Genomic DNA, 15,405 nt, shown 5'->3' on the forward strand with positions numbered 1-15,405 from the left:
ATGACACACCTCTTCTACCTCTGTGTGACTGTCTAGAGGGAATGCACAAAGTCCACCTGTCACCCAATCCAGGCGTGTATTCAGAGACAGGCAGACGCATAGAATGGTCAAATTAAGAAAAGGCCAACTTTCTTTTTTAAATTGTGAGTGCAGAGACATCAAAATCCAAACCTCTATCTTTTTCCAATTGGAAATTACACTTGAAATATGTTTTAGGACATTTCCAATATTAACCTATGGGAGAGATGGGCCTTGCAGTAGTAAAATATATTTAGCAATTTTTCACTACCAGGACATGTAAAACTCAAAAGTACATGTCCTACCTTTTAAACACACTGCATCCTGCCCATTGGGCTGCCTAGGGCCTACCTTAGGGGTGACTTGTATATAATAAATGGGAAGGTTTGGGCATAACAAGTAGGTGAAGTTGCTAGGTGGAAATGACAGTTTAATACTGCACACGCAGGCTTTGCAATGGCAGGCCTGAGCCATGTTGAAAGGGCTACTGAGTAGGTGGCACAATCAGTGATGAAGGCCAGTAGTAGCATTTAATCTACTGACCCTGGGCACATATAGTGCATTCTACTAGGGACTTACAGGTAAATTAAATATGCCAATTGTGGATAGGCCAATGTTACCATGTTTTGAGTACATGATATTCTCACTTTAGCACTGGTTAGCAGTGGTAAAGGGCCCAGAATCCTCAAGACAGCAGAAATGAAGTCAGCAAAACAGGAGGTCTGAGGCAAAAGGTCAGGAGAAACAGCACCAAGGATGCCAGGTCTAACACTATTGTTGCCAAAACACATCAATATTACAAGTACACGTTGTCACACTCCTTGTGCTAAAAACTACATATAAGATGCTATGTTTTCTCACGCAGAGATGTTTCGCTGACACCAGGGAGGAATATCCCTCCAAAGCCATGTGGTAGGCACAACCTACACCAGTCTGTGTGCTATACTGATTAAGTAGCTTACATTTAGCATCAAATATGTGGTGACTCTACCCCACCTTTCATAATGGCAGATTTTTTAAAACTATTAACAATTAATATTGGGATGTCAGGAGGAAGAAGAAATACAAACTAATATCATGTCAACTTTCTTCAATTTGTATATCGCCATAATCTTTGATATTGCTAAAATAAGTGTGATATTTGCCATTGATCTACATATATTCTGCACTAGGGTGACTTAAAATAAAGACCTCTAACATCACTAGTCCAGGTGTCTCGCATGTACACTAATTAGGGGTAATAGTAAAGGAGAGCTCCTCTATAACTTGTCCGTCTGTGTCAGGACAGTTTTCATCCCACTCTAGATCTATCCAAAAGATTTAGATAGATAGTTATATATTTGCAAGGTATGTTAGTATACCTTTACTACCTAAGGGGGGTGGCTATGAGAAATCTAAGACTTCTTGCCAACACAATAGCAGATCATTACCATAGTGAATGCCAGGAGATGATAGCAGTTAAAAATTAATCTTATTCACTATCAGCCTTAGCAAACCTGGGAGCCATTTGCTCAGTCTTTTTTCCACATAAAGTCCAACCAAACTATTTCAGAAGCTAGAACAAATGTATCCTAACAAATGTACCATGTGGCCTATTTCTCAGTAAAGGTATCAGCGGTCACACCCTTGCTATAAATCTCCAGCCTGTTACTGTTGCTCTTAATTTTTTAAACCAATATCTCTAATGAGGAAACATTATTATTGTCAAAATTAATTTATGAATGTTATTTATTATAATTCATTTATAAGTTTGATATATTCTTATAAGCATTCCAGGGAGTCATCCCATCTGACAATTAGGTCTTCGATATATTAGACTCAGAGCACTGCATGTTGGTTTCAACCCTTCATCATATTATACCGAGCCTCAATCTTTTTATCATGACCCAAAATCAAGTTGACATAGAATGGTACAAAATATGAACCCATAGGAGTATCCTGGATCTGGAGTTAAAAAATAAATTCACATGACAATACTAAGATACAGAGCAATCACTGAGATATCTTGGGCTTCCATCTCATCTTTCAATTGAAAGCTCCTATATACATACAGAGATGTGACTTGCTTAATGCCCAGAATATACTTTGGGTGTCAGGGAATATGTTGAATTCTCCTAGGGGCATGCTTGATGTTTTAAACAAACAATGGCAGAGTTCTGTCATGCAGAAAAATCTACGAATTTGCTTAGACATTTTTTTGTCTGTGGGATAGATTAAAATTAGTTTACTAGAAAGAGTAGCCACGGGTCTGTAGACTTTCAGAAACAAGTATAAAGGCTGTAACATGAGAGATCTACTGCTAAGAAAGAAGGGCATTAAGGCTAAGCAACTTAGTGCCCCACCAATAAATTGCCTGTAAATTCAGATCTAAGTTATGGAGTGGCAGTTGAGCCCAGGTCTTGCATTGCTTTCAATTCCAATGTAGTTAATAGTTAATTGATGAATGAGAGCACAGATACAATGATTTTGCAGGTATTGGGTGTTGTTTCCTAAGGGTTGAATAGGCGCTTGTGTGGCGCTGTACGGTTTTCTGATGCACTTTCAGGCTTTATTAATGGTAAGTAAAGCAACACAATGCTTTGCACCATATTGAGTTGCTTTACGCCATCTGCAAAACATTAGCAAATAACCCCCACGATATTGTATCTAAGGATGCCAATAGCTTTTATGGTACGAAGTACACAGTACACGTATATTCATAGGACAAGTACTGGTCTGTTATAATTTTAACATTTTGCTTGAAGAAAATTGTATGCTTTCATAGAGCTTAAGGTAATGTGTTTTACCATATCATGGGGCCTGAATTTATTGTGTTTGTGTTCTTGTTCAACATTTAGCTAAGATGGGGATATATCTCAATTAACATTACCATCACTACTTCAACTGTCCATCAGTATGCATTTAGGACTGTCATTTAACCATAATATTACTTCTCAATTTCAACTAGTATTTTAAATTAGATATCGGCCTCATTATAATAATGTTGTATTATTATACACAAATTCCAATATAAACAAAATTACTGACATAGAGTTAAAGCTATCATTATGTGCAGCATCTATAGAGTTCACAAACCTTGTTATTATGTCTATTTGCTTTCACCATGATATGATCAGGAAAATACGTTTTAATTTCTATAAACATTTTTTGACTGTATAATCTTCTTTCATATTTTAAATTCGGGAGAAAGTATGATTGATGAAAACTTGCAAACATCCACAACCAGCTGAAATGCTGACCACAAAACACCGAGAATCAAGGAAAGTGATATCCCTTATAGTGACCTATCAGGCCAATCAATGGTCCTTGGAGTTGCAGGCATTGTAGATGGTAAGAGTAGGCAAAGAATGTGATAAAAAGATGGCTCTCAATATACTATTGTAGTTGAGAGAATTGGACCTGAAATTCAGTATATTAGTTTCAAAGAGTTTTAGGGAAAGATGTCAGAAAGTAAAATCAACTCTGAATAAACATGCATAAAAGATATTAGGATCAGAGTCCAGAAAGACACAGCTCAGTTTTGGAATCCTTGAAAGAAACAGAAACAGCAGTGAGTTAGACAGATGGCCATCATTCCTCGTGAGAGAGCGATATGATGAGAGTATGAAAACACAACAGCGGGGATAATCCCTACAGTGCCTTTTTATCATAGGAAGTCGCGGTCTGCGGCAAATGATTTTGATTTTACCATCTCAAAGTTGATGTAAACCCACGTCCCATCACACAAATAAAAAAGAATCCTACCTCTTCCACATTTTCTCTGTTAGGCTTTGGGTTGACTTTCGTCTCACGCACTGAAAGCTCTACTGTGTCGTTATATTTCTTTTCTATTAGCTCTGAACCATCTAACTTCTGGGTCTGGTTTAATGTTGCTTCAGCAGCTTTAACAAATTGTACTTTCTCGTGGAGCTGGGCTTCTATTTCTTTAGCTGATATTTGCAGTGCACTCTCTATTCTCCTAAGAGTGTGCTGTTTTTCTTTCAGATCTCTCATGACATTCCTTAAGTTTTCTACTGATGACTCAAGCTTTTTGGTGTTATTTCTCAGGCTAATATCCATCTTTTCATTTTCCCTCTGCAGGCTAGCCATCTTATTTTGTAAATTTACAACTGTTTTGTTATAGTCTAGTGTCAGATACGACAAACCCTTATTTTTCATTGAATTGCAGTCCGTTAGCTCTTTTTCTTTTCGGATCATGGACAATTTAAACTGAGACACCTCTAGTTCTTTTTTGTTGAGAAGGTCTTTGAGATTCTGAATATCACTCTCCATTTCTAGTTCCTGTTTCTCATAATTAGAGCATTTCATCTTCCATCTGTTCAGTTCATCACACAGATCATGATGTTTGCAATCAAGTTCCGCATGACATGCGATAAGTCTCTTCTGTGACTCATTCCGTAGGTGCTCCAGATTAGATATTTGCATCTGAAATGTCTGTTCAGTTTCTCCTTTCATGGAGAGGAAACTACCGGTTTGGAAGATTTTATCCCGCAAGGTCCTATTTTCTCCTTCAGCATTAACAAGTAATCTTTCAAGCATCACAGTCCTATCCTGAAATTCTGGCTGTGTTTCTTTGTGCAGCCTAAATTGTTTGCGCAGTTCCGTTACTTCTTCAATTGAGGTATTAGTGTCTTTTATCAATGCACCTTCCTGGACAAATCTTTCATTCTTTTCCAAATCTAACCCTCTTTGCTCTTCATGCAAACTGGGCTTTTCAGCAGGAGATCGAACACACACATTAGATTCCTCAATTGCACGAACTCCATCTTCATTATTTGAATGAGCTAGAAATTTTAGATGCCCTTTTAAAATTTCATCTTTTTCATCAAGTTGTTTTTTCTGCTCAAGAATAATACACTGTAATTTAAGTTCTAGCCTTTTAAATTGCTCTTTTTGCTGCTGATCTAGCAACTGCCATTCTTTGACAGACTTCTCCATGTCAAAGCACTGTTTTTGCACTGCTGCTTCACTGAAAACTCTATCTTCAAGCTCTTTCTTTAAATGCCCTATCTTCTCATCCATGTAACATATGTTTTTCTCCATTTCTCCCATTTGCCGTAATAGCATCAAGTTTGCTTTTTCTAGGTTCATATAGGATTCCTCTCGCTCTGTAATTTCGCTCAACAGCAAGCGGAGATGTTCTTGGTGTTCCTCATCAGCCAGAGTTTTCTGACGTTCCAGCTCTTCCACCTGCGCATACCGCTCCAGCAGCCTTTGTTCAGCCTCTTCCTTCTGATTGGTCAGCTTCTGTACTGTAGCATGCTGCGCTTTCAGCAGCCGCCCATTCTCCATTGTCAATTCCAATTTCCTTTCAAGTTCACAAATTCTGTCAATAAAGCTGCTCTCATTAATTTCCTTAATGCTTAAGAGCCCCTGTAAAGCTTCTAGTTGCCGGTGCAGCTCACATATGGCCTTTTCTTGATCCACATTTTGTGTTGGTTGGTCAGAGCAGTCCAGTTCCTTCACTGTTGAGAGCTTACCTTTTAGAGCCACGCAATCAAACTCCAGCTTCTGGTTCATCAATTGCTTCTCTGAAAGTTTTTTCTTTAAACATGTAATCTCTTCGTTTTTTCTAGTGATCAGAACTTCGTTATGGGACACTTTATGGGGATCTGAATTAAGCTGCTTAAAAAAAATATTTTCTCCCATTGTCGATGGTCAGTATATGTTCTGCAAGCTTCCCTTTAGCATCAGAAACTAGCCATGCACGAAAAGTGAAACTTTTATTTTTTTATATACAGAAATATATGAAAAACAAGTTGTCTAAATTTCCTTTCGAGGAACAGACATGATAAGTGTTGAATGCATGCAGAATGGAGACAATGATTTTGGTTTGGTACCGAAATGGTCTGTTGTATCGTAGTTAACATAGACATCAGTAATAGCACTTCGATTTTCAAAATATTTTTTTAATCACTTTGCATTGTATGCTTATGATATGTTAGCAATGTCCTCGCAGCACTTGTCTTATCCGAGCACCATACAATTTCAAAGTGAAAATGGACACCATCATTTTTTTTTTACAAAAAAAAAATCTCTAACAAGTGCAAAGGTTCTGCGGGTTTAAATATAATGTAAACTTTTTGACAAATAAGTTTAAAAATGTGAAGTGACTGAAATCAGCCACGACTTCTTCATTTGCTGTGTACTGGCACTTGCTCTTTATCCATGTGCTCTTCGTATGTGCTGTGAAAAAAGGAAAGGAAACATGTTTAAGCAAACTTGATTTCGCAAATATTGACTTACTGCAGTTGTGCTTCATAGACAGAACGTTTCCGTTGTATGAAATAACATTAATATTGCACCATCGAAAGAGCAAAATAATGGCCTGTCAGTATGAATTCCAAATACATAGACCTATATTGACAAATACACACATGCTACATTTGGGTTAATAGGCTTCTCATACAGTGTCTATAAAGTTCTGAATACCATGTAGTACATCTTTATTATTGTTGGGGGAATTTACACAGTACAATATATCGCCAAGCTTCATGGCTATATGACTATAATCTCAAAAACAAGCGTTTCTTAATTTGTGCCATTGACTGGCGATGGCTGTCATGAGAACTCATTTTTAGAGGGTATGGGCTTACATTTTATCACCTGACTTTGACCGAGAGCAAAAGAAAAAGGAGAAAAGAGAAAAGGAAGTAAGAGATAGATAGGAAAACTGTGGCAAAGGAGAAAACGGATGAGAAACTTCAAGAGTGAGATAAAGAGACAGAAAGTGTAAAGTAGAAGAAAGAGACACAAAATAGAATTTTACAAAAGGCAGACTTGGTAATTGGTAACCCTGACACTGTGCTCTTATGAAAAACATTTACAAATTAAGAACCGGAAAAAAAGATTAACAACAGAAAAATGTAATAAATTTAAGTGATCAACATTTTCAGGGACTGAGGAGGTTTCGTAGTATTGTGAAACGTTTCAGATTCATTAGCTCTACCCTGAACGTTGGAGGACCATAATGTCTCTATGAGACAGGAGGACGATACCCAAATTGGTGCTTCAAGGACCACTAATCGTTAGCCATGCACATCTCATCCAGGACCTGAAGTTAAATATGATCACATCACCCCCATCCTGATGGAACTCTATTGATTCCCCTAGCTGGCTTCCACCATCTTCAAAACCAGTTGTATCATTACAAAGCCATCACGACCGGCACAAGACACTTATCTTCCAGACAACCTCATCATCTTAGTGGCTCTCGGCCTACCCGCAGCCAGTACACCATCAGACCGCAATCTAGGAAGTGTAAATAGGAAAAAACAAGGGAGCAGGCTTCTTCAATTTATACACCCATGATCTGAAACAACATCCTCGTAGCTATCAGGATCACCCCAACACTGCTCCAAAATAGAGTTGAAGATACACCTCTTGAAAGACGACTACATAACAATGACTGAAGAGTCCACAAACCAGCAGCCTCTCCTATCAATTGTTATCAATTGTTGATTTTATTTTTGTCTTTGACCCTGTACCGCGCTCTGCTGCCTATGTTCACACTAGAGAAATACTACATACATACATACATGCAAGGATAAAAGATTGAATGGTGGAGATCAATTAATACATTTATCAGAAGATCAAAGAGGTCCGGCCAGGGAGTGAATTGTCAGGTGGTCAGAAAAGTAACAGGGACAATGCTTTGGATGGATTTGTGTAACAAGACCAAAGGTCTAAAATCTAAAAATGTTCTTGAAGAATAACATAAGGGGCGTAAATAACATCAACATACAGGACACCAGAAACATCCCACAATACAATTTCATCACACAGTCATTTTGCTGACATCCATGAACACATATTACTTCTAAAATGAATCAAAAAACACATTAACACTTCATTAACATTCTTGATAGATGAAGAATGTTTCTTCGACCTACTCCTCACTCGGGATGCATCTCTAGTGTAGTATGTTTAGCAATCTTGGAAGTGACCTGCTCTCCAGATATGTCTCTCTGAACTGTGTTGGTTCAATGTGTGATGGGAGAAGCAGTTATTGGTGAGTTGATTCACAGGGATCCTGCTTAGAAGGTTTGAGGTTTTGAAAAGAGGGACGATATTTGATGTTTTAGGTCATGTACACTTCTAACTGCTAGTCATGTTGGTGAGAGCAAGATTGACAGCTATATTGCATAGCTGTTTTATAATGGATGTAGGTGACATATTTTGGATAATGAGCTGTTCTGTGTTATGAACTGTTGCATTTGTGTATTGGTGCACATGCATGTCATTCCCTTGAATGGTGGAGAGCTGCTGCTTTCATTCCCGGCACTGGAGCTCTATTAAGGCTGCTTCGTAGGATGCACCCTGGTGCAGAAGAGAATGTGCACTGTCTAGGATAGGATTTGTACTGAAAGAATACCCTTTCAATAAAAATTCCTATGGGAAGACAAACTCACAAGGATCCTACCTATTGTATATTTGATATGCACTTCATCGCGTATTTAAAGTGTGTTTTTTTTTTTAAATGATCACTTATCCACTATCTGCTTCAAGCAGACATTACTATATTTTATTAACCAGTGAGCAAAGCCTCTTAACTATACTATCCGATAAAGCACAGTGTGTATATACTAACTGCCATATGGTGTTTAAACATTTTTTAAGTCTTGAAAAATAGATTTTGTAGCGAAACACAAGTTGTGGAATATCAACAGGTTATTTTTGTAAATATATTTAATGTAAAAAGGTGCTCTTTCATTTTTGTGTTGGTCAGAAGTGAACTGTAACAAATGCGGACAAATGCGGACGCTTGTGCGTGTGCACACGTGCAACACTTGCATAGCACTAGGCCGTATTTCTCTTATTACCTTTATTCTTGATACATTTGCATTCATGAGTTCATGAAGTAGCATTACAGTAGTACTACTAGACACGTTTGTAAATACCATCATTTTGGATGAAGACAATACATTCACTTTTCCATTGTGAAATTTGGGGCTACCTTTGAGGAAAAATCAGTTTTCTCACGTAGGTGGCAAAACAGCGCAAAATCAGTTGGCTAACTTTTTAAATGAAGGCCTCTTCGTGGACTAAGGTTTAGTTGTTTAAAAAACGACACAACACATACACTCACATTGCTTTGTAAGCATGAAACTGAGTTGCATCTGCTTAGTAATAGTTTCAGAATATATTTTCTTTGTAGAAAGATAACAATTTCGAATGAGAAAGATGGAATTGTGTTTTGAGTCAATTTTTTATTTTGTATTACATAAGCAGCACAAATTGTGCATATCCACTTTATTTTTCAAAAGGTGTTTACAATGTTTGTGTTAAAATCTCTATTACTCATAATCTGTGATGAGCACCATATGTAACAACTGAGTTCGCTATGTTTGCTTTGGTGTACATGCATTGGAGGAAAATCTGTTTGCCCCTTTCTTTATTACACAAGCAGAAGACCTAAAACCAGTACATTGGCCATGGTTTGCACCAGTTCAGAATATCTTTAATGTGGCACCAGGGTTATCTTGTGCACAACCATGCACTGTAGTTGGAATCATGCAGCCTAGAACTCTGCTACAGAATCCCACTTCTATGTGGTGAGAGGTGGCTTGGGGGGACAGGAGATACCTCGATGCACCTTACCACAGCATGCAATATTTACATTTGCCGAGGCCTCATGTTGCCTGCTGACAGTATTCTTGTGATTTTGCCGAGATACTGACTGCAGATTGATCAGGAGATTCTTCAGGACAAAGGAATTGTGAAAAACTAAAAAAGAGAAGTGGGACCTCAACAACCATTTAAGTGAAAATCAAAATAAAAGACAGTTCTGTAGGTCAAAGATGAATTCATTAAAAAACACAAGAAACAGTACTGAAGATATGTGCTAGTTTTAGACATGTAAGAGAGGGGTGGGTTGGGGGAGCCACCGCTCCCAAAACTTGTGCCACCCTGGGTCGACGGCCCCCGTCACCCCTCCTGTCTCCCCCTTGCTACGCCACTGCCGACAATGGTGTAGTAGATTGCACCAGTTAATCACACTCTAGGGATGGGGAGTGGAGATGGATGCCCTGGAATGCTTGGGAGTATGCCTAACTCAAGAGTGTAATGTCACTTAATGTGCCACTGCACCAGTCTGATTGTGTATAATGTGTGTACAAGTTAATGTGTTGCCATTTCCGTGTCAGTTATCATTTGGAATATGAAAGAACTAACAATGTGCAAGGAGCTGGCCCGTATGTAAAGTCAATTGTTTGTTTAGTGCCTGAAAAGGCAATAGCTGACTTTACTGGAATAGGTATCCTAGATTCTCAAAGCAGGCTCTTTCCATTGGTGAAGCTCTACGCTATCATATAACTCCCTGCAATTAGGGTGGCCGCCTGGTGGTACGGATGGAGCATAGGGAATGGCATTCTTAGTAATCCCCAGGCTACGGTCAAGGCAAAGGTGAGAAACTGACAACAATCTGGAGGATTTTGGCTGGGTTCAAACTGGGGTGGTGTAGTGAGCGAAATAATGATGGATTTAACCCAGATCTCTTGACTGGGGGTAAATTATTGATTCATTCAGCATACCACTTATCATTTGTTGCCACAGCACTTTCTGCCCTAAGTGGGATGGGTATTCCTAGACATGGGTCCCTTGCTCGCTGTGCCACTGGATTCAAGCTAGCCTGGCTGATGAGGGGTATTGCACCAAAACCGGTCCCAGGATTCTTGTTTCCAGTCCAGAGAGGACCCGGCTTGGCAGTTCGGGCAGAACTGTTCCCATGAGGAGCAGGGTCAAGTATGATTTGCATATGGCTGGGTCTAAACTCAGGTAGCGCTGCAAGCAAAAGGATGAAGGATTTAACCCAGATCTCTTGACTGGGGGGTGAATGTTTGATTCATTCAAAAATCCATCCATCATTTGTTGCCACTGTACTTTTTGCCCTAAGTTGGATGGGTATTCCCAGATGTGGGTCCTTTGCTTGCTGTGTCACTGGATCCAAGCTAGCCTGGGTATTACCCCGCTACCGGTCCCAGGATGCTTGTTTCTGGTACAGGGAGGTCCCAGCTTGGCAGTTAGGGCTGGACTGTTCCCATGAGAAGCAGGGTCAAGACTGATTTGCATATGGCTGGGTCCAAACTGGGGTAGTGTAGTGAGCAAAAGAACGATACATTTAACCCAGATCTGTTGACTGGGGGTGAATGTTTTTTTCATTTAGTATTCCGTCCATCATTTGTTCCCGCAGAACTTTTCACCCTAAGTAGGATGGGTATGCCTAGACGTGGGTCCCTTGCCCACTGTGCCACTGGATTCAAGCTAGCTTTGCTGATGAGGAGTGTTACCCCGAAACCGGTCCCAGGATGCTTGATTCAGGTCCAGGGAGGACCGGGCTTGGCAGTTTGGGTTGGATTGTTCCCAAGAGGAGCAGGTTCAAGATCTCAAAGTGATGTGATGGGTAAGTATTTCACCTCTTTATTTACTGCCCAGTCGAATAACCAACCAGATTTGTCTCCCTATGAATGGGCATGTGCAGTGTACGTGTAAGTAGCATGATCTATGCAACAAAGTTTTCAAGTATTTTTGCTTCTGTTTCACAGATTACCATGCTGACTTGAATGTGAGAGGATAGTAATCAATTTCATTGTAGGAGTCCTCTATACTGGACAATTTTATTTGTAGAGTTTTCCGGCTACCTAGTACTCTCTGAATACAATGGCCACGCACCACCATCTTGAGTGCCTCCCAAAACAACATCTACGACAATGTTAGAATCTTCCCCAGGGATCCAAGGGGTGTGCATCCACAGTGCTAGGTGGGTCGACACAGTAGGAACGCCTGCTGATCAGTATGTGTGGAGTATATGCTCCCAATAACTGTTGGATCACCTTCCAATCTGCCCTCTAGCAGAAACAAATCTATTCGCCTGGTCAGTTGTCACTGAGTTTGTTATTAAGGAAGTATCTGTCTTCATTCATATTAAAGCACCCCTTTCATATGTGGCGAAATTATTGCAGACATGACCTCATCAGCGCTTTTAAAGCCTTAGTCTCTTTTACAGAAATGCGTGACTCTAGTAGTAGGGCTATCTGCATGCCTCTGCGCTAAAGAAGATAATTGACTTTGCAATGTTTTGCATCTCCCTAAGGTTTCATGCCAATAAATTAAAACTCAGCGCCCCCACCATAGGGGTTCATTAGGGTTTGGGTTGCAGATTAGGCACCTCACTAGAAAAGTAGTGAACGTTCTCCAGGGTATGAGTGCCAAGGTCCAATTTGTCAACAGGGGAACCAGTGTTGTGAACTCTATTGAGTAAAGCTGTGTAGGTCAACAAACCGAGGAGTAGGAAGGGGCATAGTGATGGAAATTGCTGTAAACTAATCTGTAAGCTACCTATAATGTCTCACCAATTCTGCCCAGGTTATTACAGGAGGTCATCCGCAGTCTGAGAGGTCACACATGGGAGATAATCCAAACCCTCCGATGAGGACAGCGACATGGAAGAGGTGTTGTCAACAGTGTGCTCTGAGGAAGAAGCTGCAGCCCCTCTGCCAAGCCCTAGAAGAAATACACTGCCAACAGTGCAGATTTCTCCCTGTATTGTGGTTGTTCTTGTGAAGGGGCTGCCACTGGGGACTTCTTACTGTCCTGCTTGTTTCTGGGGTGGCAATGCAGACCGGAGTGCAGTGGGTGCTCCCTTGATCCCGAGGTGTTTCCCATGGCAGGCTTCATTGATCCTCAAGAGGGGGGCCCTCTGAGGTGCCCATGTCCTCCCCAAAAGGTCGCTAGGGCCTGGTTTGGCAAAGACAGGTCACAAAAAGGCCAGCCCTTGTGCCGCCGCTCACCAGTCAGCTAGCTCCACAAGGTTGTACGGACACCAGCTTTCAGCTCAATGCCTGGCAGCAGCGGGCCCATCTGCAGCCCCAACAACTGTAGGAGTTCTTCGATCAGTCACAGATGGACCGCAGAAGGGAGGCGGGGCATGATTTGGAGGACCGTGTTACAGGTTTCTGATGCATGGGCTTCTTTCAGCTCTTCCCCACCTCCATCGGGGCTAGTAGCCAGTAAAGTACAGCTTGCACAGGGCCCAAACATCACCCCGGAGCCTCCTGACACATCTAGCTGCCTCTGTTGGGCAGATATGGCCAGATGGGCCAGAGATTGAGTGCCTGGCACCGGAATCTTAGTTTTGTGCAACTGCCATATTGGTCCTCTTGGCCATGCAACCTGAGGAGATATAATTACAGACACTCCTAGATCGGAAACCTGGAGGAGCCAGTTTGAACAACATTTACAAAAATCATCTTTGGGGCATAAATATTAAAATCTATGATCACCAATTAATTAGATTTTTGCTAAATGTCACAATGCTCAAGCTGATATATTTGAGTGCTTTCCTAAGCCAACTCAGAAAAGTGTGTTTTTTGTTTCTTAATGCAGGTCTTTAGAAAATGGAAGGACTGATTCTTCTGATTTCTATTACTGCAAATCCATGCCCATTCCATATTCGGCATGTTGCACTTGTACATAATTCATCTTGTGGGCTCTAAAGTACAACTTATTGTTGTCACAGCTAATGTTAAAATTAGGTATTTCAACATGTCACAAAAGGTTTACTTTGACCTTTGCTAGTTGTAGTCTTTGGTGACAGCAGTCCAGGGTTGCAGGTGCCATCCAGATCCCATGTATTGGGGTCACCCCTAGTGGTGTATTTAAACACTGTAGCTCACAAGTGACATCTGACAATTATGCGACTGGTGCATTTTTTGCACCATACTACTGTGCACTTACTTGCAAATTAGCCATTTATTATCATGTATAAGGGGAATATCACATGCACTTGTGGGTGTTCAGCAGCCTCCCAGTGCCCAGAGTTAGATATGCCAGTATGTCCATTCAGAAATAAAATGGGAGAACTACACAAATATGCACTTTCTTCCAGGCACCCAGAGCCAACAGCATCTGACTAAGCAACATAGGTTATGTTAGTTTGAAATTAAATGATGCAGGACTCGTTTACTTCTTCTTCCAACCAAAGATTATAAGTTGTATTGAGGTTCTGTAATTCTCGAGTCTGACTCCATTTTGTTCTGTGCCACCATTTTGTGTTGCCCTCACGTAGGCCTGTGAAGATAGCCTGGCGAATAAAGTGGCCTGGCCTTCTTAGTTCATGTATACATTAACTAGGTTTCTTTTTGACTCTGAAATGAACTGTAACTGCACCTGAAACTGAGCCCACAAAGCCAATTTCCCTGATCGATCTTTGTCTGAGATTGCCAATCAATGTTCAGGACATCGTTAACTTTTAGTTTCCTTGCACATGCCTTATCTTGTTCAGCATCTGTTACCGTTTCTTTTTTTATGTTTCTTCATTACATGGGTTATGCTTTCAATTATAGGTTTGTCCGGCTTGTGTTGAGATTGAATTTGGGACATTCCTAATAATTAACTCTTGGGTTGGGATACTGTAAATTGAGTTTTTGTTATGTGACACTTTGTTTGAAAATCTACCTTATTGGCTAGAATTTTGTGTAGTGGGTGTACATTTATAATGTGAATATTGGGTATAAAAGGAGACGTCTCGCCTTAGTAAAATGAGCAGTCTCCTGAGAATTTACACCGTGATGTATTTCTAGGATCACTGTTACTAGCTGCAGCTAATAAACTTGGTCTCTGATGCCATCCAGAAGTATTCCGTGTCTCTGTATACCAAGACAGGTGTACTTGAAGATCTTAGGCGTGCCCCTGACGCCGCTGGGTTAAACCCCGGTTCTTCAACTGGCGCCCACGTGGGGCGACTTCAGTGGTACTGGTCCAAGCCTGAAGATTGTGAGGAGCCCCGTGAGGAAATTCTGGAGGACGGCCGCCACTTCATCGACCCTTGCATGTCGACGTGGACCGAGGGTTTTTTCTGCGAGGCTTCCCCTTTCCGATGGCTGCGAAGGACTGCTGCCCTGACTGTCGCCCTGTCTTGGACCCTCTTGTGATGATTTGTAAGGCGAGACGTTAGACGGTCTTCTGGTGGCGTGACAGACATTTTGGTTAAGTATAAGTGGGTCGCTCCCACGACTTTGTTTTGTTTCTTGGTTTTGATTCGGCCATTGCAATAGTCGAAGCCGGGGGTTCGTATATTTGCGAGTGTATCATTTTTGATAACCCCTTGAAGTTTGAAGCAAGACTAGTGAGCTAAAAGATGCCTGGTTTTAGCAAATTTAAGAAATTGTTTTGTTGTAGTTGTAATAGGGATTCCCGATTGGAGGACTCGTGTCCGATACCTCCGGTTGGAACTCCAACTTATGAGCTCTATTCAAAGCATGGTGTAGGTCCCATTACCTTTAATGAAGTATGGGTCCGTTATACAAGGAAAGAAGGTGTTTTACGATGGCCCCAACATGGTAGTTTTGAATCAGATGTTTTAGATAACCTAGAAGTTGCGCTATTTAA

At 40.7% G+C, this 15,405-nt stretch overlaps 1 protein-coding gene across 1 annotated transcript in view; it reads right to left on the reverse strand.

Annotated features, from left to right (window-relative positions):
- Positions 1-5,727: 5,727 nt before the first annotated feature.
- JAKMIP1 (janus kinase and microtubule interacting protein 1) overlaps positions 5,728-15,405 on the reverse strand; it is a 1,879,738-nt gene continuing 1,870,060 nt past the window's right edge. Inside the window, 2 exon segments of the mRNA XM_085642441.1 lie at positions 5,728-6,183; positions 6,186-6,204. Of these exon segments, the coding sequence (XP_085498567.1) occupies positions 6,056-6,183; positions 6,186-6,204 (147 nt within the window). The 3' untranslated portion in view covers positions 5,728-6,055.

The sequence above is a fragment of the Triturus cristatus genome, chromosome 2_2 (genome assembly GCF_964204655.1).
Source record: "Triturus cristatus chromosome 2_2, aTriCri1.1, whole genome shotgun sequence".
In the NCBI taxonomy this organism is placed as follows: domain Eukaryota; kingdom Metazoa; phylum Chordata; class Amphibia; order Caudata; family Salamandridae; genus Triturus; species Triturus cristatus.